The sequence below is a fragment of the Amblyomma mixtum genome, chromosome 10 (assembly GCF_055824585.1).
Source record: "Amblyomma mixtum isolate Tamu chromosome 10, ASM5582458v1, whole genome shotgun sequence".
Lineage (NCBI taxonomy): Eukaryota > Metazoa > Arthropoda > Arachnida > Ixodida > Ixodidae > Amblyomma > Amblyomma mixtum.
Genome location: NC_143021.1, coordinates 27081782 through 27107025, shown reverse-complemented (window position 1 = coordinate 27107025; position 25244 = coordinate 27081782). Strand labels below are relative to the sequence as shown.

At 45.6% G+C, this 25244-nt stretch overlaps 1 protein-coding gene across 1 annotated transcript in view; it reads right to left on the bottom strand.

Annotated features, from left to right (window-relative positions):
* The window catches only part of LOC149325442 (uncharacterized), a 98479-nt gene that overhangs the window by 55566 nt on the left and 17669 nt on the right, over nt 1–25244 (bottom strand). Inside the window, exon 3 of the mRNA XM_089563275.1 lies at nt 3821–3951. Within this exon, the coding sequence (XP_089419401.1) occupies nt 3821–3951 (131 nt within the window). The remainder of the gene's footprint in view (nt 1–3820; nt 3952–25244) is intronic.

Here is a 25244-nt window from a genome sequence, read left to right as displayed (position 1 = left end):
TGAATTAGTTTATAATGGTCAGGTCCTCTCCGACGGTGAAGAGAAGGCAACGTGTCTTAATGACTACTTTCAATCTGTATATTTACCGACACACGACTTAAACAGTGTACCGCCTGTGAGCAATGTCCCTCCAATGCAGTCAGTAGAAATTAGTGTAGGTGGTATTCAGAGGCTGTTAGCAAATGTTGACGAAGGTAAAGCTATTGGTCCTGATGATATTTCGCCACGTATTCTTAAAAGGTGGTCGGTATCGATTTCACGTTATCTCTATTTGATTTACAACAAATCTTTGGCAACAGGCAATTTACCGGATGACTGTAAAATCTCTCACGTGGTTCCTGTTAACAAGGGTGGTCCAAAAAAAGAACTTGGTAATTATAGACCCATATCACTAACAGCAATAGCATGTAAGATTCTTGAACATATCCTATATACAGAGGTAATAATACACATAGCTCAAAACAAATTGTTAATTGAAGAACAGCATGGGTTTCGCAAGGGGTTGTCTTGCACGACCCAGTTGGTTGAGTTTTATCACGACTTAGCATCAGGCGTTGACAGGACAAATTGGGTTTGCTTTTTTAGATTTTCACAAGGCTTTTGATAGTGTCACACTCACTCTTAGTTAACAAGCTTCATTTGTTAAATATTCACTCTTCTGTACTTAAATGGATTCAACATTATTTGTTTCAGCGGCGACAATGTGTTGTTTTTAATGGGAAGCGTTCAGGCTACGTAAATGTTACATCGGGCGTTCCGCAATGCTCGGTTTTGGGACCACTCTTGTTCTTGGTTTATGTAAACGACATTTCTGATGGAATTTCATCTTCTGTGTGGTTATTTTCCGATGACTGCGTGGCGTACAGAAAAATTGTTACTGACAACGATATTTAATGCTTATAAACAGACCTAACAAGAATTGAATTGCCGCCGCGGTGGCTCAGTGGCTATGGTGCTCGGCTGCTGACCCAAAAGACGCGGGTTCGATCCCGGCCGCGGCGGCTGGAATTTCTTTGGAGGAGAAATTCTAGAGGCCCGTGTACTGTGCGATGTCAGTGCACGTTAAAGAACCCCAGGTGGTCGAAATTTCCGGAGCCCTTCACTACGGCGTCTCTCATAGCCTTAGTCGCTTTGGGACGTTAAACCCCACGAAACCAACCAACCAACCAACCAACCAAGAATTGAATCATGGTGTTCCAATTGGAAAATGAATTTAAATGCCAAAAGTGCATTCATCTTTGCTTTACTAGAAAGAAAAAACGAACTGATTCTCGATACATGATTAACAACGAACTAATACGTAAAGAGGCAGCAAATAAGTATTTAGGCATAACGCTGGCATCTGATTGTTCCTGGAATGCGCACATTGATGACTTGGTGCGCAGGGCAAGTAGAGCACTGAATTTTATTCAACGCAATGTGCGATGTCTGCATGTCAATTTAAAAAACACTGCTTATCTGAGTTGCGTCAGACCTATTTTGGAGTATGGCTGTGCGGTTTGGGACCCTTCGAACAAGACGCTCACTGAACTCACTGAGCACTGGGAACTACTTGCCTCTCGCCGAACAAAACTAAGACCCAAACTCTTATACACAACACTTCATAATAAAGCCGGCATTAATAGAGAAACCTATCTGAAAGATCTTCACTATGTTTCCAGACGCACAGACCATAGTCTCGAAATTCGTGAGTATCACTCAAAGACTGGCACTTACGCAAACTCTTTTTTGTTAAAACAATAATCGAATGGAATCGACTCAGTGAAATGCAGGTGTGCTGTACTCACGAGGATGTATTTTTTTTCAATGCGGTGACCCCCCTGCTGTAACGCCTATGGGCGCTGTGGGGTAACCTCTGAATAAAGAATAAAGAAATTAGGGATGAATCTTGAACCAGGGAGGAAAAACTGGACATGGGCCTAGTGCTGGCACGAAGGCAGCGGCATTATTCACAGACTGGTAGAGCATGGGCATATTCCTGCCACAAACTTCGAGCCAGTATTTATAGACGAGCTCAATATGGACATAGGGTCAGTGAGAATGATGGGCCATTACTATGAGGCTGGCTGATCATGGGCATAGTCCGCGCTCGAACGTCGGGCCGCTGTTAACAGACTGGCTGCACATGAGCCCTGCTCGGGCGTAGACGATGTGCCAACGCCGATAGTTAGACTGGCTGAGCATAGGCCCTGTCTTGGCATGAATGAGGGGCCATTGCTGGAAAAGTCTCGGATTCCCCAAATGCCGATGTACGACGCATATTCGTGCCAGTTTTCGCCACTGCCCCGCAGCGGTAGCTCAGTGGTCACGGCACTTGGCTGCTGACCCGAAAGACGCGGGTTCGATCATGGCGGCGGCGGCTGAATTTCGATGAAAGCGAAATTCTAGAGGCCCGTGTACTGTGCGATGTCAGTGCACGTTAAAGAACCCCAGGTTCTCGAAACTTCCGGAGCCCTTCACTACGGCGACCCTCATAGCGTGAGTCGCTTTGGGACGTTACACCCCAATAAACCAAACCAACCAACTTCCGCCACTATTTTGCCACTGTCGGCGGAACCTTTTTGTGATGCTTGGGTAGCGCTTTTAAGCTGCCGGGACCTTCAGAACGTAAATGACCAACAGGAGTGATCATATAGCAATTATACGAAATCTAACTATTGGCATCAAGGTGGGATCAGGTCCGAGGTGTTATTCCCGGTTTTACAAATGAGATTACGAGGGACACTTCGTGTTTTAAACGGAGCCAGCTTACTCATGCCAGGGCAAATACACATGGCCCACAAATATGTGACGGAGCGAAACGAATTCGTTTTGAACGGAGGCGACAAACAAAAAAAGTTTAACGGCTCCACGGGCGTCTGCAGCCGCAAGGACAAATGTTTCCCAAAAAGTTTTAATGCGGTCAAAAGTAATCGAAGCACTATGTTGTCTCCACTGCTATAAACGTAATTATAAGCGGTCTATGGGCAATTATCAAAATTTGGGGCTGTTCGCATTCACATTTAATTCCCCACTGGACATACAGGCTGTCGAAGAACTCTGTTTGGCATTTTCTGACCATTTCATGCGGTGTCTGAGGCTCAGGCTGAGTGAAGGACGGGCGGAGGTTCCCCTTTACCCGTCTTTCATTTTGCTGTGTGTTCAGATTTCTTCGTCTTAATTCTCTGCCTGTAAAAATGAAACTATAACAAATGAACAAGTATTGTATAATTACATATTTCAGAACAACGGCACAAAACACTCCCGAACAGGTCTTACTTCACCCTACCAAGGCTTTCCTGAGAGAGCCTATCTTTATCCACTCTTAACAGCTCTTTCGCAGCGACTGTGGGGAAAGAAATTTTTCGAGAGAATTATTTCAAAAAAAGAAAAATTCTATTTTGAGATATCTTCATTTGAGTGCCTGGGTAAATAAAAAGGAATGGACCTAATTTTAATATACTTGCTCTTTCTTGGCGAAACAAAGTTAATACAATTTTTATGCTTCCTACTTCCTCCCATGGGCTTGGTTTTTCTCCTTGTGCTCTTTTAGCGTCACCGCCTTTGCATTTATGCATTTCATTTAAACTTTACTTGGTGTCCACATTTCCGCTACCTCTGCGGGATTGGAGTAGTGTGTCTGGTGGAATTTTCATTCTGCCATTCGAGCTATACTTAGGAACGGTGTTTGCAACTGCGCGGTTGTTCACTGAGCACTGTGTCAAACTTCACGTTGCAGGAATTGCAGAGTAAGGCTTCAATCGCCATATTTTAAAATATGAGACAATATCAGACAGCGACCAAAAATATCCAGTAGTATTCCGAAATATCTTTTCCTTACTTGCTGAGCTCTTGGTAGATGTCGTACGAGTCTTGTCCAAAGTATTTCCAGTTACTTGGGCGGCTTTGAAAGAATGTTATTATCTCATTTTTCGGATAATTCGCATCGTTCTCGAGAACTTGGGGAAGAGTCTGCACAAATGTGGGAAAGAAATAAAAGGAAATTCATTCTTGTTAAGGCAATAGGGAATAATGTGGTATGCGAATTTAAAGTATACAGTGGAGTTTATTTCGGAAATAAAAAGCATACTAGCGGTGCTGCTACCGGTATCAGCGCACTTCATGAAATGACTGAATGCGGGTAAGCGAGCGCGAAAGTTTATTTATTTATTTTCAGAGAACCAGTAGCTACAGTGCAAGAGCAAGAGTCAGATAACTTACAGGGTACTGCCACAATTGACGAGTTCGGGAAGCAACCAGTCGTTACGCTCAAACAGCTTGCCACCATTTATCATGAGCTGGTGGCGATTTGTGACCATACCGCGTTTCCTAACAATAGATGACAGTGAAATTCTCGGCATGACAACCAACGGCGACACCAGGCAGACTCACCCCGTTCATGAACCGTGTTATTCTATTAAAGTACAAAACAGCGTTTGTAGTACTGCAGCTTCCCTTAACGAAAACTAATACGTTTGGAATATACGGTGGGCTATTTAAATTTTATTTTAAACATATTTTGTACCCACGAACTCACTAAACATATGGAGGAAATACGTTCCTGAAATTTCATGCTCGGTATTCGAAATATCTTCTTAAAATATGCCAGAAATACCTCACTTAAAGCTTACTTCGAGCAATTTTTAAATACGTGAAAAAATATGTATGTAGTTTTGGCATCTTGTCAATGTATTAAAAGTGTACTTTCATAAATTATTTCATTCAAAGTATACTTCAATTCTAACAAACGGGCAGTCCTTTTCATCGTATTTTCAGTACACTTCAAGCTGCCGTTGAACCGTCCAGTGCTCGAAATCGCGTTTCGGGAAATGGCAGTTGCTTGTTGTCAATGTATTTGAAGTGTACTTCCGTAAATACGCAACTAATTCGTCCAAAGAATACATAAATTCTAGCAAATTGGCAGTCCGCATTAGCATATTTGCAGCGCACTTCAAGCTGCCGTTGAACAATCTAATGCTCGAAATCGAATTTCGCGAAATCACATTTTGGTGTTGGCAATGTTTTTGAATACTTTTGTAAATACGCAATTAATCAGTCCAAAGTATGCTTAAATTCTAACAAATGGGCAGTCCACGTAAAGATATTTGCATTACACTTCAGGCTACCGTGGAACAATCTAGGGCTCGAAAGGACGTTTCAGGGAACAGTGAAAATTCTCCCTTCCCTGTCGTCCTTTCGTTTATGGTATCTTCTAGCAGGGATATAGTCACCACTTATTTACTCTAAGTGCGGTGAAACTGTTAGCATTTTACCGGCAAAGGCGCTTTGGGTACTTCCGGGTCCAAATATGCCAGCGAAAAGGACCCCGACTGTCAAGGCCAACCGGCTCCCTTAGACGCATATCCGTTGGTTTACAGTTAGACTCCTGACCTATGCCTGACGCAAGTTTCAACTAGCAATTCGGTTTAGATCGCTCCCTGATTTGAATGCGACCAGTAGAGCACTACTGCAATATTTTAGGGGCGCACAGTCTTTGCGCAAAAAGCGCCTGACCGGGCAAGAAAGTGCGTCGCTCTCGGAGGGTATTTACATGGCAAGCCAAGTACGGCACCTGTCGGAGTACTTGTTTGCTGCGGCACTTTCGTCATGATTTGCTGTGTTTGTGTCTTTGTCGTTCCTATTCCGTCATGTGACCTTATAATGCTTATAATGTTGAGACAGAAAGGGTATTAGCGCTGCAACATTATTATTCCTAGTATACTTAGAAAGCATTCGTATTACCGTTTAAGCATAGGGACCAAAAATGCGAAATAAATATGAAATTAATACAATGTGTTTGAAATGCATTTTTAGCACATCCTGTTTTTTGCTAAGGGTTTGTATGGAGGACAAAGGGGCTAACCTGCTCAAATCACACTTAAGGCAGAAAAGAACATTAGGGCATGTTGCGAGAGTGCGTTCATCATCATCAGCCTCATTACGCCCACGGTAGGGCGAAGGCCTCTCCCATGTCTCTCCAATTAACCCTGTCCTTCGCCAGTTGCGGCCACTGTATTCCCGTAAATTTCTTAATTTCATCCGCCCACCGAACTTTTTTCCGCCCCCTGCTACGCTTGCCTTCTCTTGGAATCCACTCCGTTACCGTTAAGGACCAGCGGCTATCTTTCCTTCGCATTACATGCCCTGCCGAAGCCCACTTCCTCCTCTTGATTTCAACTAGGATATCATTAACGCGCGTTTGTTCTCTCACCCACTCCGCCCGCTTCCGATATCTTAACGTCACCCCTATCATTTTTTCTTTCCATAGCTCGCTGCGTTGTCCTTAACTTAAGCTGAACCTTTTTTGTTAGCCTCCATGTTAGTGACCCATAGGTGACTACCGGTAAGATACAGCTAAGAGAGTAAGAGAGTGGGTTACTACCATTCATATAGTTTCTGAGCGCAGTGCACTGTGTTCTCCTTCTCTGGGTATTGGATCGTCAAAGTTTATAATTATTTTTTCAAATCTACTGATAGTAGTATTATAAGCCTTGCATAATCAAAAGAAAGCATCGAACACCAAAAGGAACGACATAAAGAAATAGCTCCTAAGTAATAATTACGTGAATCGTTTGTGCTACGTTGTGCCCAAAGTATTAAGCAAGTTGCAGGGTGCTAGATTCGCTGCTAGACCCCACAGCGGGTATAAAAGCGGAGAGCAAAAGAGGGCGACCGGAGGGCACGCAGCAAAGAAGGTATTAACCAATTGTTTGTGAGCCAGCACTGTCTCCAGAAGCTATTATGGTGCTAGCCCTCGTGCCGAACCTTTCTACTATGCAAATGTAACTAGTGTATGTCGATCTGTTCTCGTTCACCTAGCCGTTGTGTTTCTGGCTGGTCCTGGTCCTGCTCGGAAGCCTTACATTGTGCTATAAAGCTCAGCCGGACTACCGTGATGACCCTGAGGCCGCAACAGCGCTTACTCCAAGCTTCTGGTGCCGCCATTGAAACCCTTGCATGGTGTTAGAGCCCCGAACCTGGCTTCAAGAAAGGAACGCCAGCCCGTGACTCCTGTTGTGGTACCGTGTCTTGACCAGAGAGTCGGCCGAACGCTCATTGTAGATAGTGCAGGGAAGTACTAGGGCCGCAAGTTTAGGAATAGTGAATGCACACCCTAAATGCAAACCTGTAAACGCATCCGACTCCCTCAGGATGAATCTTCGAAACATTCCTGTAACCATTCCGAGCCAAATTACCCAACCATTCTAAGCAACCCAATTCCCGTTCTTGACTCGTGAGATTAGTGGAGCCTCCACGCGCTCTCGGGTGGTTTGCTACTAAATCTACAGATTTATTTATATTCTCCTTCAGGTGCTGAAAACAACCATTGCCTATCTGTAGAGGGCTAGCATTCACTATGCGTACTCATTCACCCTCACCTCCTTAGGGCTAAGTATATTTGCTGAGACCCGAAAACGACCTGTGTCAGTGGTTGTTCTCCACAAATTGTTGACTCTGGACATCGCGTCTTCCCCCTCTGCTCCTGACCAGTTCTTACTTCAGCTGCTTCGCAGGGCGTACTTCCCCCAAGAGCTACCAGACGCGGCTACCTCCGTCTGCCTGTCTTCCATCGTGTCAGCCTTCTCCGTAGATCCTTCCCCCAGGTACTGTCCCCGTCTTCTCTTACGCCACTACCTCGAGAGTTGTACGTTTTCGCCATCAAGCTTCCCGACATCTGGCCATCGTACTTAAAACTTTGGTTCCTCAGAATCGAGGCCTTGTTGCGGCGGCACCGCTTTACTTGTCTGGTGACCATGTTCGACCACGTCGTGGGTGCGCTCACACCTACTGCTGCCGCGGTTGTTCGCGACGTCCTAAGCTCTCCACCTGCCGATACCTTCATGAAAATTCTTGGCGACCCTCATCCAGCGCAGTTTTTTATTTATTTATTTATTTATTAATTTATTTATTTATTAGAGATACTATCGGTCCGGTCAGGACCAAGATAGGAGTGATACAAGGTACAGATTAGAAAGGCGGAACACGACAAACAAAACACCAGCACCATCCGGTCGGTGCCAAGTTTTAACATATCAAAAAATGAAATTGGCCTCTAAGCAACAAATAAAAATGCGCAAAATATCACTGCAACGAAACAGAAAACAATGTGAAAACACCATGTCCAACACAAATGCTAGGCGCATTATATCAGGCACTATACCAACCAATCACGAACTCCAGCAGAGAACACATCCACACCCGATGCGAGCACCACATTCTCTGGCAGTCTGTTCCATTCTCTCGCTGTGGACAGGAAGAAGGAATACTTGTAGCAGTGCTTAGAAAACTTTTCTTCTTTTACGTGTCTGCAGTGTTTACCCCGAGTGATACGTGAAGTAGTTTGGCTTATGTATTGCTGCTTATCGATATGTACCATGTTGTTCATAATCTTATAGAAAAGAATGAGTCTCTTTTGTTTCCGGCGACATTGAAGAGGGCGCAAGTTCGCTAGAGTGTAAAGTGGGGTTACCTGATCTTGTCTTCGGAAGCGAGAATAGATAAAGCGAAGTGCACGTCGCCGCACTCGCTCCAGATCAGCCGCAACTGTTTGAGTGCAGGGATCCCACACCTCACACGCATATTCCATTATCGGGCGTACGAGCATCTTATAAGCCGTAAGTTTAGTATCCTGTGTAGCATGCTTAAGTGACCGCCTAATGAATCCTAATCTTTTATTTGCTTTAGCAACAATGTTATGTACGTGAGTGTTCCAACGCAGGTCTGAAGTAATTGTCACTCCCAGGTATGTATATTCTGTTACTCGATTAAGTTTGTTTTCTTGTAATGAGTAGTCAAATTCGAGTGGCTGATGTTTGTGTGTGATTGTCATACATACTGTTTTACTGGAGTTTAAAGACATTTGCCACTTTCTACACCATTCGCTAATGTTGAGCAGGTAACCATTAAGCTTAACTTGATCTTCAACTGAATTAACATTAGTATTGAAACATTAGACGACTCGCACAATTAGTGTGAACGGCCGGTCTTTGTTCAAGCGGTGCTGTTCAGTAGGCCGGCGTTCGCAAGCGCGCTGCCGAGCTTCGTCAGCTTCGTCTTCTATCTGCTTCGTCTCCTTCGTCGGCGCTAGCCGCTGGGGCAGCAAACCCCAACTCTCTTTATTGCAGTATAAATAATGCAATCGTCAGCAAATAATCTGGCCTTGATTTCTGAATCTTCAATGAGGTCGTTTATGTAAACAAGAAACAATAACGGTCCGAGTACCGAGCCTTGTGGTACTCCCGATGTCACGTCACACACTTGGGATGCGCTCCCGTCAATACTTACAAATTGCCTGCGGCCCACAAGAAAACTTTCCAGCCAACGAACTATATTTGAGTTTTTGAGTACTGATTGGAATTTGCTTAAAAGTTTTCTATGATTTACCTGATCGAAGGCTTTCCTAAAGTCTAGGAATATTATGTCAATATGCCCTTTCTGGTCAATGATTTCGCTAAAATCGTGCAAAGTTTCTATTAATTGTGTAACCGTCGACATGCCCTGTCGAAAACCATGCTGACACCTATTCAAGAATTCAATACCTGTTAAGTATTGTCGAATGTGCTTTGAGACAATGTGCTCTAGAAGCTTGCAACAGGTTGACGTTAGTGCGATGGGACGATAATTACTGACCGTTTTTGAATCTCCAGTCTTGAGAATAGGAACTATTTTGCTAGTTTTCCAATCATCGGGAACCGTGCTTGTTGATAGTGACTTCCTAAACACTAGTACGAGGTATCTAGCTGACCATTCTGCGTATCGCTTCAAAAATAGATTAGGAATATCATCAGGGCCCATTGATTTTGATGTTTTTAGGCTCAACAATAAATTCAGTACGCCTTCTATTGATAAGCTCATGTCGTCAATTGCGCGTGTTTCAGCAGCGAACCTAGTATCCGCTGGCTTGTTATCGTCTTCACTGAAAACACTTGCGAAGTATCTATTGAAAAGATCGCACATTTCAGTCTTATCACTTATAGGTCCGCTCTCTGAGCTTATCTCCGCGACTTTTTTCTTTGGTACTGCCAAGTGTCTCCAAAAACTTTTGAGGTGATTCTCGTAGAAATGTTTCCAATGTAACGTTATAAAACTTAAATTTAGATTCTTTTATGAGTGACCTCATATTACTACTTAGAGCTAGCACGTCACTCAAAGCAGCCGGATCGAGTGTGCGTCGGTACTTTTTCCTACGCCTGCCGATTTTTCTTTTTAGTTGAATAATTAGTTAGTTATATTGATTTTTATGGCGCAAAAGCAACTGAGGCTATGCTGCGCCAACCTCAAGGTTAGAGTTTTTGTTAATGGTGAAGCTTTTTAAAAATACTTAGAGTTTGTTTAAAACGTTGGCTTCCTTGAGAAACCTAAAAATACATGAAATGTCAACCAGTGCTCGATCACCTAAGAGTAGCATGGGGTGTAATGGGATGCTTTCCCTGTAAAATGTTGTGAAATATTTCTTTCTTAGTTCTTCTAATTTTATGCATGAGATTAAAATGTGGTTCACTGTGAGTTCAGCACCACACATTTCACAGACAGGTTTGTTTTGTTTGGCTAGCAGAAAGTTGTGCGTGAGGTGGGTGTGTCCAATGCGGAGCCGACATAAAATAACTTCGGTAAAACGTTCTTGATGCCTACACGATTGCCATTCCCCTAAAATGGGCTTAACAGAATGTAATTTGTTGTTTGCGTGCTCTTCCCATGCTGCCTGCCACTTATTTCTGAGTTTACTGTAGATAAACTTTAAACAATCCCTGTGCGGTATGCTCACTTGCTTTATTTGGCCATTCCGGGCTTGTGCAGCACATACATCTGCTTTCTCATTACCTACAATTCCAACATGGCTAGGAACCCAGCAGAATTTAATGTTGTGCTTTTGTTTTGTGATTTTAACTATGTTATGTATGATGTTTCCTATTATGGGTTCAGTAGCATTCCTGGAGTGCAGTGCTTTGAGCATACTGAGGGAATCGGTGTAAATGATGCTATTTTTGATATTCTCTCTTACTATTTTTTCCACAGCTACAAAGATGGCATAACACTCAGCAGTAAAAACCGATGCGCATTCTGGTAGTCGCATTATCTGTTTGTTTTTTCCTTGGATTACTGCACTTCCAACGTGATTTTCTGTTTTTGAGCCATCGGTATAAAATTCAATGTAAGTGTCATACTTTTCTTGTAGTGCAAAGAATTCCTGTAATATGTACTCATTTGGCGTTTGCTTTTTATCTAAATGTGTCATTGTGAGGTCACATACTGAAGGCAGGCTGTACCATGGTGGTAAATATTCATTCCTTTGTGCAATATTCGGTAGGGCATCTAGTACTGTTAGCTCTTCACATTTGTCTTCAAAGCGCAATAGTAATGGTCTGATAGAATGTGGTTTGTTGATGAATAATCTTTTAGATGGGCACTTGGTGACAACTGGATGGCAGAGATGTTTCGGAAGAGAACGGATTTTTAAGACATATGAGCATGTAAGGGCGATTCTTCGGTCCTCAAGAGCGGGCTCATTAGTTTCAACGTATAGGCTGGCTACTGGTGATGTTCTGTATGCTCCAGATGATAGGCGGAGACCAAGATTATGAATGGGGTCTAATCTTTTCAAGTAGGATGCTCTTGCCGAGCCATATACTATGCACCCGTAGTCCAGCTTGGAGCGCACCAGAGAGCGATATATTTGTAAAAGGCTTGCTCTATCGGACCCCCACCGCTTCCGTGAGAGCACTTTTAAGACATTGAGGGCTTGAGAAGCTTTCTTTTTAAGGTTGTTAATGTGTGGTAGAAATGTGAGTTTCTTGTCGAAAGTTAGGCCTAAAAATTTGTGTTCTTGTTTAATTGGTAGCGCAGTGTGATTCAAGTATAGACTGGGATCGACCTGTAGGCCTCGTCGCAATGAAAAAAGAACAGCTACTGTTTTTTGAGGAGAAAATTTAAACCCATTTATGTCTGCCCAAGCACCTAGTTTATTTAGTGTGATTTGTATTTGTCTCTCACAGGTTGATATGCTAGAGGACGTGCATGCTATTTGTAGGTCATCTACATAGACTGAATACATTATGGACTTGGGTATTACTTTAGCTAAGGAATTCATTTTTACTATGAAGAGTGTCGTGCTTAGAATGCACCCCTGTGGTACGCCGTTCTCTTGGGTGAAAGTCATGGAGAGAGTTGCTCCTAGGCGGACTCGGAATGTGCGGTTAGCCAGGAAGTCGTTCAAGCAGTTCAACATCCTGCCGCGGATACCTAGCTCTGTTAGGTCACGGAGGATGCCGAACTTCCACGTAGTATCGTAGGCCTTCTCCAAGTCGAAGAAGACCCCAATACAGTGCTGCTTGTGGATGAACGCCTCCCGGATGGTGTTTTCTAGGCGGACAAGATGATCTGTGGTGGAGCATGTTTTCTTAAACCCACATTGGTGTTTATCTAGTAGTTGCCGAGATTCAAGTACGAAGGTTAGTCTAATGTTTATTACACTTTCGAAAGATTTAGCAATGCAGCTGGTGAGGGCTATTGGTCTGTAACTGCTAGGACTTGTTGGTGGTTTTCCGGGTTTGAGAAAAGGTATTATGACTGCTTTTTTCCACTCGTCAGGTATATTGCCAGTTATCCAGATTTTATTAAAGAATTTTAACAGTGCCTCTACAGCAGCCTCGGAGAGATGTGCAAGCATAGCGTAATGCACGTTGTCTGGTCCCGGTGCTGTCTTTTTGCCAGAAGATAGTACCTTATTTAATTCTTCTAGTGTGAGAGGCTGGTTATAATCCTCATGAACACCTGCTCCAGATGGGAATCTTTGTTTCTCAGCTATTGCTTTGTGTTTTTGAAATGTGTTTGTGTAGTTGGATGAGCTTGAGATCTCAGCAAAATGCTCGCCCAGTATGTTGGCCTGTTCTTCTAAAGATGTTTGTGTCCCGGGTGCTGTCAAGAGAGGAAGTGTGAAAGGGGTATGGTCACCAGTAAATTTACGCACTTTTTCCCACATTTTCTTTGATGTTATTGAACTATTTATTGAGGAGACATATTTCTGCCAAGAGGTTTTCTCTGCATTTCTTCGCACATACCGCGCTCTGGCTTTTGCCTTCTTAAAGGTGAGTAGGTTCTCTGCAGTGGGATATCGACGCAGAGCGCTCCAGGCTTTCTTTTGTTGTTTTTTTGCTAATGTGCATTCTTTTGTCCACCACACTTTGTGTTTCTTTTGTGCAAGTCCTGTTGTTTGTGGTATAGCGAGTGTTGCGGCTGATATTATGCATTCTGTAAACTTCTCATTAATTTCATCTGTGCTAAGGTCGTCACAAAATTCTTTTTCCAGAGTGGCACTTTTTGTAAAAAGTGACCAGTCGGCGAGCTGAATTTTCCAGCGCCGTGGCCTTGTGGGGATGATTGGAGTGGACGATGAGAGCCTGATGATGGTAGGTAAGTGATCGCTGCCCATGGGGTCATTTAAAACATCCCATTTAAAATCGTTAAAAAGTAATGGTGATGCGAAAGCTAAATCGAGAGAGCTCATTTTTGCTGAGCTTGGACAGCAATATGTGGCTTTTCCCGTATTTAAAAGACAGACATTATTAGAAAGTATAAAATCTTCGATTGTTTGGCCTCTAGAGTCACAGCGTTCGCTTCCCCAAAACGGAGAGTGAGCGTTAAAATCGCCAACTACCAGAAATGGCTCCGGCAGTTCATCGATCAGGGCTTCTAGATCTTGGCATGTTAATGTGATGTGTGGGGGAAGATATACGGAACATATTGTAATGGTTTTGTAGCTGATGACGCTAACCGCAACCGCCTCAAGTTTCGTTTTCAGTTTGATTTCTTGAGTCGGGACGCCGCTTTGGATGATGATTGCGACGCCTCCCGAGAGTCTATTTGCATGTTCGCGATCACGCCTAAAAGTTGTATAATGTTTTAAGATATTTGAATGTTGTGGACCAAGATTGGTCTCCTGGAGACATAGGGCTAGAGGCATCACTGACCCTAGAATATGAGTTATATCACTGTAGTTCCTCAACATTCCTCTACAGTTCCATTGTATTATGAAAGCCATCTTAGTTTTGTGTTTGTACTGATTGAAAAGCTAGATCAAGTTGTTTATGGCCCCGTGACTCGGGGCCTGTCTCTTTTTGACCGATCCAGGGAGCTCCGCCGACCATCCGACGTGGACGGTGAGGGGCTGCCCGGGGTCGTGTCCATCGCCTCTGCAGAGGCACTGGACGACCGTGCAGGAGGCACATTGATTTTTGAGTTAGACCTCGACCTGTGGGAAGAGGTCTTTGGGCCCGCCGACCCGGGGGTCTGCGTCCCCTCCTTTGGGGTAGGCGGAGTAGCGTGAGCTACTCCACCAGACGGCGCGGATGGCCCCGCCCCAGGCTCACTACGTGTGACCTGGACAGGTGCCGAAGCCTGGTGTGGTGCGCCGCGCCCACGCACCACATCGGCGAAGTTTGTTTTTGCAGTGAAGGAGAATTTGTTTGTTTGAGAGTATTGCCTTCTTGCTTCTTTGAAAGAAATGTTTTGTGTAGTCTTGAGAGTAATGATTTCTTTTTCTTTCTTCCAGGACGGACAAGCCCTGGAGTAGGCAGCATGGTCGCCTTCACAATTTGCACACCGTGGGTTAGCAACACATTCTTCAGATTGGTGTTCTTTTGACGAGCATTTTGCGCAAGTTTTGCGGCCGCGACAACTCTGCGAGCCGTGGCCAAATCTCTGGCAGTTGAAACATCTGCGTGGGTTGGGAATATACGGTCTTACATTGATTTTCAGGTAGCCTACTTCAATGGATTCGGGTAATGTGCTCATGTTGAATGTCAAGATCAGGTGTTTGGTGTCCACTTCTTTGCCATCCTTACGGATTTTGATCCGGTGGACATCTATAACTTCTTGGTCAGTAAGTCCTTCGAGCATTTCCTTTTCAGAAAGGTGGACAAAATCTATTTCAGAAATGACGCCTCGTACAGTATTCAGAGACCGATGTGGGGTCACAGAGACAGGGATGTCCCCAATGGATACAATTGTTGCAACTTTTGAGTGTTGTGTGCTGTCGCGCAGTTCAAGAAGTAAGTCGCCACTGGCCATTTTTGACACCTTGTAGCCAAGGCCTAAGGCATCTGTCAAGCGTTTTGAGACTTGGAATGGGGATATTATCCTTGCTTGCGTTTCTTCTGCTTTGCTATGGATGACGTGAAATTTTGGAAATGATACTTTTCTTTTTTGAAAAAAGTCGTCTGCTTCGGTCCGCCCTCTCTTGAGAGAGCGATCAAGTTTTGAAAGGGGGGGAGCCATAAAAAATTGAGGTTTTTCGGTCATGGTGCCAGCCACCCACCATGGAGCCCAACAGGGGGACGCGACAGGAACTTGAAAGCAAGTCCTGCCCACGCCAGCTGTACACCTTAACTATAACCTAATATGACTCAACTCAGGGTAGTTGGTCACACACGGTTAACCCTCGCCGCCAGGAAAAAGAGGAAAAAACGAAGAAGAGAGGAGGAGACAGGAGAGTTGTAAGAAAGAGATAGTAAAGTGAAAGATAGAGGGGAGGATAGGAAAAGGCGACTGCCGATTTCCTCCGGTCGGGTCAGGCCGGAGGTGCCGTCTACAGGAAGCTGGGGCCAAAGTGGTGTGTTGCCTCCGCCGAGGGGCCTTAAGGGTCCAAACGCTCGGCATCGGCTCAACCACCAGGATCCCCTTTTCCCCGGACACGGCGATGCCACGCACGGCTAAGCGCGGATGCTCGGGTCCGTGGTGACGCATTGTTCACCATCATCCCCCTGCGGGGATGTCCCTGCGGATGCTCGGGTTAACCCCGTGGTTTAGTTGAATAATGTTCCTTGTTATCCACGGACTGCACGCACGTTTCTTTTTTGTGACCAGTGGCACATAACGAGTTATGCACCTATGGACTAAAGATTTGAATTCTAACCATAGTTCATTAACAGTCACTGATTCGTTACAGCTTAGTTCTTCAAACGGGCCAAAGCAGTGATCTAGCTCGTCAAGTACGGCGGTGTCGTCTGCCCTGTTAAAATCTCTTTACGATGACACTTCAATCGTCTTCTTTCGAAAAGAAGCAAAGGACAATTCCATACTAACTAAACAATGATCGGAAAGACCAGGTAACACTTCTACCTCGACGGGCTGTGACAAAAGACCTTGAGTTAGAAAAAGAAGGTCTAAAACTGATTTGCTGTTACCCTGTACTCTTGTGTACTCTCGTACTACCTGCTGAAGCCCATGAGAAAAGCACAAATCTAAAAGACCGAGCGCTGCCTCTCATTCACGTTGCCCCGGCATCATTTCATCCTATTTCACATCCGCAACGTTAAAATCCCCCGCGATTATCGCGTTTTTCTTTTGAATTCGCTAATGGTGTAGAAAGTCGTTCAATGCATCAATGACGTCTGAAGTTGCGCCCGGAGGACGATACACAGCGCCAATTAAAATTTCATGTGTTCCGCGGTAGACTCGGCAAAAAGCGGATTCGATGTTATGAGGGCCTGAAATAACCGTGTGCTGTATCGTATTGTCAATGAAAATAGCTACGCCTCCCCCTCGGCTGCTGCGGTCAAATCTGATAACGCCATACCCAGGAGGGCATATTTGCGTATCCAAAATATCAGGGTGAAACCAAGTTTCCGTGACAACTGCGACATCAGGTTGGTGTTCTAATAAAACGTGCTCCAGCTCCTCTACCTTATTAACAAGACTGCGTGCATTTATGTTTATTATAGGAAATTCATTTCCGCGTGTCTGTCAGTCTTGAACAGATGGGGAATCACTCCCCCGGGTAGGCGTAGAAGCACTCTCTCGGGCAGACGTGGAAGCATTTGATAGCGGCTGATAAACCTGATAACGTTCGCTTGTAACGTCATTCCAAGCATACATGACACCATCTATTTTCAGCTTGTCAAAAATTAAAGCCACTTTTTGTCCGTTCTTTCGGCTATCTGCAGCACTCTTCCAAAGGTTTTGCCTTCTGTTCCTTACCATACTTGAGAAATCTTCGTGAACGGAAAAATTTGTATCCTTCTACTTCTTGGTATTTTTTAGTACTTCTACCTTTTAATTGTAGTTGCCAAAACGCACAATTACAGGCCTGGGACGCTCTGTGCTTGGTCGTCCTATCCTATGAATACGTTCGGTGCTCGCCACGGAAACGCCCAGTTTTTCATGAAAAACACCGCTCACTACACTGGATTTTAGCTGTTCGTACGTTTCATCTGGAACCTCACGAATACCGTGAATGACAACATTGTTTCGACGAGAACGATTCTCGAGGTCGTCGATCTTTCTCAACATGTTATCCATGCTTGAACGCAAACTAGAAAGTTCTTTCTCAGACTCCTCAAGCCTTTTAGCCAATTCGGTCACATGAGATACCACCGTTTCCATGTTAGACAACTTTTGCTTCATTTCTGATATATCCGCCTTTATTTCGTTTTGACCATCAAGAATAGTTTGCAACAAAGCCACCGTGTCGGGCCCCGGGTTCGTTTCAATATCGCCACAACACAGCAGAATGCCAGAAATGACATCGCAACACTCAACAGCAATAGACAAGAGGGCATGTGGGCTCGGCAGCACTAGCAAACCAGGACAATCGTCCCTAATACTGCTGGAATAACGTTTTTCACTAACCTGGAGAAGGGTGAGAAGTGAATTGTTCATTCTGTTCGCGCCGGTGCCGCCAAGCCCACTGCCGAAATCAGGGACAGGCAGGTTGAAGGAAAACGCCTCCGCCGATAATGTCGATGCTCCTGGTGCTGTGCCGACGCAGCGGTTGCCGGTCCATTCCCATTCGTCAAAGCTTGTTGCAGCCGCTCCTGTTTCTTGTGCGGCGCAATGGAAAGTCGTATTCCACGTTGATACGTTGACGAGGCCATGTTCCGGTAGAACTTGTGCACAATAGGCCACCACCTGGAGAAGGGTGATAAGTAAATTGTTCATTCTGTTCGCGCCGGTGCTGCCAAGCCCACTGCCGAAATCAGGGACAGGCAGGTTCAAGGAAAACGCCTCCGCCGATAATGTCGATGCTCCTGGTGCTGTGCCGACGCAGCGGTTGCCGGTCCATTGCCATTCGTCAAAGCTTGTTGCAGCCGCTCCTGTTTCTTGTGCGGCGCAATGGAAAGTCGTATTCCACGTTGATACGTTGACGAGGCCATGTTCCGGTAGAACTTGTGCAGAATAGGCCACCACCTGGAGAAGGGTGAGAAGTGAATTGTTCATTCTGTTCGCGCCGGTGCCGCCAAGCCCACTGCCGAAATCAGGGACAGGCAGGTTCAAGGAAAACGCCTCCGCCGATAATGTCGATGCTTCTGGTGCTTTGCCGACGCAGCGGTTGCCGGTCCATTGCCATTCGTCAAAGCTTGTTGCAGTCGCTCGCTCCTGTTTCTTGTGCGGCGCAATGGAAAGCCGTATTCCACGTTGATACGTTGACGAGGCCATGTTCCGGTAGAACTTGTGCAGAATAGGCCACCACCTGGAGAAGGGTTAGAAGTAAATTGTTCATTCTGTTCGCGCCGGTGCCGCCAAGCCCACTGAAAAAGAGTCAAATCGTCTGCAGCAGCTTCTCACCTTAGTGGAGCTCGGAGACCGCAAGCTTTAGAAGCTGTTGTGTCGCATGACCTCCTTTGCTGGAGATCTGGATATTTCCTATGACAGCGCTCTCCTGTGGGAACTCTTCCTGCGGCGCCTGCCTCCGCAGGTGCGCATGATCCCGAGGGCGCCTTCGTCACAGACCCTGGAATCTCCGGCTCATATGGCCGGTAAGATTATGGACGTCGTCTCCCCTCCGTTGTCGCAATTCTCCGCCCTCCTACCCCTCAATTGCCCAGCGCAGCTCCTGACGATTTTTGTGCGTGTCTCACCGCTGCTAACGAGGAACTCACCGGGAAAGTAGCGCAGCTTACAGGTGACCTTGCTGCCCTTTGGACGCACCGGCCGCGTTCCGCGTCTGCACCCCGCCGACCAAGTCCAAGTCCTCCAGCCACCCGTTCTCTGCCCTCCGGGACCCTTTTCTGGTAACACCGTCGTTTCAGCTCTCGCGCACGGCAGTGTCGCCAGCTGTGCGTCTATGCGGAAAGCGGTCCGGCCGCATACTCAATGCGACTGATGTTCTCGGCCCCAAATACAGTCGCCTCTTCTACGTCACCGACCCTGTTACCAAGGTCCACTACATCATAGGCACTTGCGCCGAGATCTGTCCTTCCCCCGGCGGTGGCCGAGGATCGCTGTACCTCAGACTACCCTCCTCTGACCCAATAAACGGGTCGTCGGTATGGACAAATGGTCGATCCGTTGGACATATGGTCAGAAGTCAGTGACTTTTGACATCGGGCTCCGACGTACCTTTAGGTCGGTATTTGTCATCGCAGACGTGTGCTCCTCAATCATTGGCGCCGACTTCCTACGGCACTACAGGCTCGTAGCTGACATTTGTCAAAACCGCATCCTGGATTCTAAAACGACGTTGGCAGACCAAGTCCTGCCGCGCTCCACCCCTATGGCTCCTCCAGGCGCGCAGCACCAATCCCGACTCTTACTCCGACGTACTTGCAGACTTTCCAGATGCCTTCTGAGCACCGTCCTTTCAAGTGCCGGTCGCTAACAGCGTGACCAATCACACTGACCACTGGGCTTCTCGTGTTTGCTCGCGCTCGTCGCCTCACACCGGATCGCCTCGCTGTCACCAAACAAGAATTTGAGCGTATGCGGGACCTTGCCTTCATCCGTCACTCCTCCAGTGCTTGGGCATCGTCGCTCCATATGGTGCCCAAAAATATTGTCCATCGGTGCCCGTACGGCCATGACCATGCTCTTAACAAAGCCACAGTCCCTGACTCCTGCCTAATGCTCCACATACAGGATTTTATATCGGCCCTTCATTGCTGCACCATCTTCGGCAAAGTCGATTCTGTGGAAGCATATCACCAAATTTTTGTGGATCTCTTCGAAACTGCGAAGACCGCCATTATACGCCTTTTGGCTTGTTTGGATATCTAAGGATGACTTACCGTGTTCGCAATGCGGGGCACTTTCAGCGCTTTGTTTAGGAAGATTTGACGGGGTTCTTTACTAATCTTGACATCCTCGTTTTGAGCCCCACGGCAGAGGCCCAAAGCACTTGACATGCGTCAAGTGCTCCCAAGGCTCAGCCGCTTTGGTCTGGTCGTCAACGATTACTAAAAGCGAGTTCGGTGTAGCAGAGTTGGATTTTCTCGGTCATCGTGTCAGCTCCATGGAATTAATTTGCTAACTGCCCGTGTCAGCGCCTTCATTCAGTTTGCTCGGCCCACCGCCACCTGGCAGCTGTGCGAATTTCTTTGCCTCGTTAACAATTAACTGCGCCGCCATATTGCTGCCTCTCTACGACCTCCTCTCGGGCCACACCAAAGCAACCACTCTGATCGCTTGGGCCGATACCCCTAATCGCGCGTTCGGCAGCATACAAGACACCATTGCAAGCGGGGCGGTCATGGTACATCTCAACTGTGACGCACCCTCGTCCGTCATGGTTGACGCATCGGACACTGCTGTCGGTGCGGCCTTGCAACAGTTCGCCGCTGGAACTTGGCAGCCAATCGAGTGCTGTTCCACGAAACTTGCGGCCTCTGAACGCCGCTACAGAATTATCAATATATTTGGCCGTGAACCACTTACGCCGTTTTCCCGAGAGACGCACCTTCCAAATCTTTACTGACCACAAAGCATTGACGTCCTCGCTTGATCCCAGCAGTACCTCCTGTGATTCTGGCGAAATCAGACAGCTCCCCTATATTTCCGAATTTACCAGCAACATTGGTCACGTCCACTACAAGTCGAACGCATTTGCCTACGCTCTTTCTCGTGCTGAACGCACCATGGTCGTCCTGCGATCGAATTCACGGCTATGGCCGCTGGTCAAAGAACCGATGACGAGGTACAGTGGCTTGGCACGAGCGACACCTATCTGCTGCTGGACGAAATCTTGCTCCCTGACTGCGCTTCTCCCCTCATTCGTGATGTCGACTGTTTACCCTCGCCTGTACATGCCTCGACCATACCGCCGAACCGTGTTTAATGCCCTCTGCTTCGAATAACAAGACACTGGCACTGTGACTGGCATGAGAAGAACCACATTTATTGCGTTCCGCTTTCTCATACCCTGTGGGTCTGGCCAGTGTAGCCAGAAGACCACAGCTTAACTCGCTACATACCGATACATTTTGCCGTCTGCAAGGAAAACAGACGACAGAGGAGAGCAGGGGAGAGTAGAGGCAAACACACACATAAAAGAAAGACTAGGATAATTGCTCAATGACTTGAGAGTACGTAAGCCTAGATGGCGCCCGCCTGATGAGAGCAGACCTGCGCAGATTACCGAAGCCATCAGCAGCATCGGGTGCATGTTGACTTGACTGGTTCTAGTAATCATGCTCATCTGATTTGGCCTGTGTCATCGGCTCATGTGAAATGCTTGCATTTGGTGAGTTGTGCGCTGAAGCTGGCCACCGTGCTGTCGCAGTTTTGCCGTCTTCACCACTACGTCAATGCCCTGTCGAATTTGGCTGTAGTGCGCGAGTAATACCTCGGAATTGATTCCGGTCTTCATACCCTACGCTCGCGTCTCTTGGCCGATATTCTCTTCTCTTCCGGATGTTTTGCTGGTTGCGTCGTAGGGTGTTTCCGTCTTCTGTCCTAAGAAGATAGGATCGCGCAGCTACTAATTTTGAGCTGCTGCCTTTTTTGTCCATCCACACTCTTAGAACTAAAGGAGTGCAGAGGAGTGCCCAGAACACACTTTGAAGGAGTATTCGCTTGTCCCATATTCCACTCCTTTTTCCAGAATAAAATTACTCCCTCTGGACAAAGAGTGATCCAACACCTACTCAAGGAGTACCGTACTACTCCTGCAATAGAGTACAGGCACTCCTCCGAGGGAGTAAAGCTACCACATTGAAACAGCATCCTACTACTCTTTCAGGTAGAGTTCCAGGACTCCGTTTGTTAGAGTGACTATACTCCTTCAAGGAGTATCAGCCCAGATCTTATTTTACTCCTTCAAAAGGAGTTTCACGTGTTTTCAATGTATCCTACCAATTTTCTTATTTCACATATTCTTCAGAGCAAGTTGGTCGTATGTTTTGCAGGATCCACCTGCGCTACATCTACAAAAGAGTAATGAGCAAAAGGGATTATAATCTTTGAGTAGAATAATTTTTGCTCATACAACTACTTTATGGCTACACTACAGTTTGCACATTAGTATGGTGCTCTGTCTGCGTTGGGAATAACAATGGTTCAAGAAATAATGACACAAATGTACAACACTGATAACTTTTATTTCTCAAGTCATTGCTGTGACTGCTGTGGCTGCCCAAAACACGCTCGGGAGGCGCTCGCTAGGATCAAGCCCCACTAGTGTCTCAAGCAGCAGACAAGCCCGCTTTGTTTTTGGGGTGTACTTGACATTAAATGCCAAGAACACTGCCAAAAGCAAAGTAAACCCATCTACCAAATACACCGCAGTGAGCTGTAAGCGCTCAAAAGAAACTAAGATGCTGGATGATGCCGTAGCTTGCTCGGCTGAGTGAAGGAGCTTTGGCTATGCGTGCATTTCTCCGGGTGCCTGCAAACATGAATGAAAATAATGCAAGTAAGAGTCAATTCCAATGCCCTTTTCACACTATCCTGCATATAACCCCATGGAAAAAAAGAATACAACTAGAATGTACTGATCTTGTGTGTCATGTCGCCACTAGTGTGTACCTATATTGTGACCAAGTGCAGACACCTTTCATTGCAAACCTTCATTCAGAGCTACAATTTTATGAAGCCCAATACAATTATCACTATGCTAGTCCTTTCAAAAGCTGTGTGCATGTAAAACAAGCGCATATTTACCAAATGAAAATTTTAACATGAGCAAGCTCTTCTGCAAGTATCATGATCAGCCTGACTACGCCCACTGCAAAGCAAAGGCCTCTCCCATGTTCTCCAATTAACCCTGTCCTTCGCCAGCTATGTCCACCGTGTTCCTGCAAACCTCCACCCATGGAATTTTTTGCTGCTTCCTGCTACGCTTGCCTTCTCTTGGAATCCACTCCGTTACCCTTAAGGACCAGCGATTATCTTGCCTTCGTCTTACATGCCCTACCCAAGCACCCTTTTTTCTCCTGATTTCGACTAGGATGTCTTCAACCCGCGTTTGTTCCCTCACCCACTCCGCCCGCTTCAGATCTCTTAACGTTACGCCTATCATTTTTATTTCCATAGCTCGTTGCGTTGTCCTTAACTTAAGCTGAACCCTCTTCGTTAGCCTCCACGTTTCTGCCCCATAGGTGAATACCGGTAGGATACAGCTGTTGTATACTTTTCACTTAAGGGTATTGAAAAACTGCCATTCATGATCTGAGAGAACCTGCCATATGCACTCCACCCCATTCATATTCCTCTAGTTATTACCCTTCATGATCCGGATCAGCGGTCACTACCTGCTCTAAGTAAATGTATTCCCTTATCACTTCCAGTCATTTCTAAAGCCACACCTATTGTGCTTGACGGTTTCTTGTCACATAATACATTGTGCAGTTTAAAATATAAGGTAACCTTGAATCGGGCAAACACTTAAACCAATGACAGTTTTCTTGCTGAAGAGAAATGGCTGTTACAATTCCTGTATCTCAGATACCATTAACTGAATTTCATGCTCTAAAATAGTGAAGGAAAAATTCAAAATATTTCATCTCAAAGAGGCAGACAACAAATTTCAGTTTGGTTTGGGTTGGTTTATGGGGTTTAACGTCCCAAAGCGATCCAGGCTATGAGAGACGCCGTAGTGAAGGGCTCCGGAAATTTCGACCACCTGGGGTTCTTTAACGTGCACTGACATCGCACAGTACACGGGCCTCTAGAATTTCTCCTCCAAAGAAATTCCAGCCGCCGCGGCCGGGATCAAACCCGCGTCTTTTGGGTCAGCAGCCGAGCAAATTTCAGTTGCACATTTTTTTTTTGTTTTTAATGATGCATAAGGCATTACTTTTCACGGATAACCACACAGTATTCGCCTATGACTGCTAAATAACTTGTAATTAAATATCTTCTCTCTCCTGCTTCACTTTTAAAAACTGAGCAATGGCAATGGTATCAAAGGTCAGTATAAGCCAGGGGAAGCATGAGGAAAACTACAATATAATTGCGGCTTCGTCATTCATTGTGATTCCGACTCTTAAGGCAGGCTGGCTTTAGCATTGTAACTAATTAAAATGATGAAGTAGCGATATCGTAGCTTTTTTGTGCCTTCCATAACCTATACTGAACATTGAAGTCATAGCAATTGCTATGCCATTGAAACAGGGAAGAAAAGAAATCTGGTTGTAATTATTTAGCGATTGGAGACGAATACTATGCAACAATTCTATGTATACGAATGCCCAGCACGTCGCTACAAAGAGCACACATAACCAAAAATTTGGTGTTTATACTCATTTAAGGTAGTACTACTTCCCACGCAAGAACACGACAGCCATGTGTAAACTTTTTGCTTTCATAGTAATAAAATCTATCCAACGACAAGTTAGGCGCAGCATGTCTGCTCTTTATAAATATGCAATACTGACAATGTTTGACACTAGCATTTGGCATGAACGAGATAACTGTGATTACTTCGCACATTACGTGCCAGTCCATACTATTATGCACAATTTAGATTTGCAAATGTAATGTGTAATTCTCTATGACTGCCACGTTAGTGCACTGCAAACCAATGAAGTTGTCTTGCTTTTGCAATGTTCTCACTACTTTTATGCAACACTGATCACTTCAGTATATATGCATCGTTCTGTTAGACGGCCACGGGATAGCTAGAATTAAGGCTATTTTATGTGATGGAAACCATTGACTGGACAACAAAGAAGAAAAGCCTCAACTACTGTCCTGGTGCTAGGACGTCTAATAAGAGCTCAGAAAGACTCGGTTTCAATACGCCAGACCCTCCTCATAACATTACCCTGTGCGAAAATACCCCACCCCACCCTAGCTTAATTTCTGTCCACATGCACCAAGGCTCACTGCACCTGTTATAAATATTGCCCTAAATATTGCAATCAAGCTGCCCGTGTATGCATAGGCTATCTGTGCATGGAGAAAGAAAGAAGTTGTTAGGAATGTTTCACACCAAAAACAGAAAAAAAGGCAGCCTGTTTCTCAGAAACAGCTAAGAGCATGAAATGGTGTGTCCAAAAAGATTAGGATGCTTTGTACTTATTTATGACGAGAACTGTCAGAGCTGCGCTTTCAAA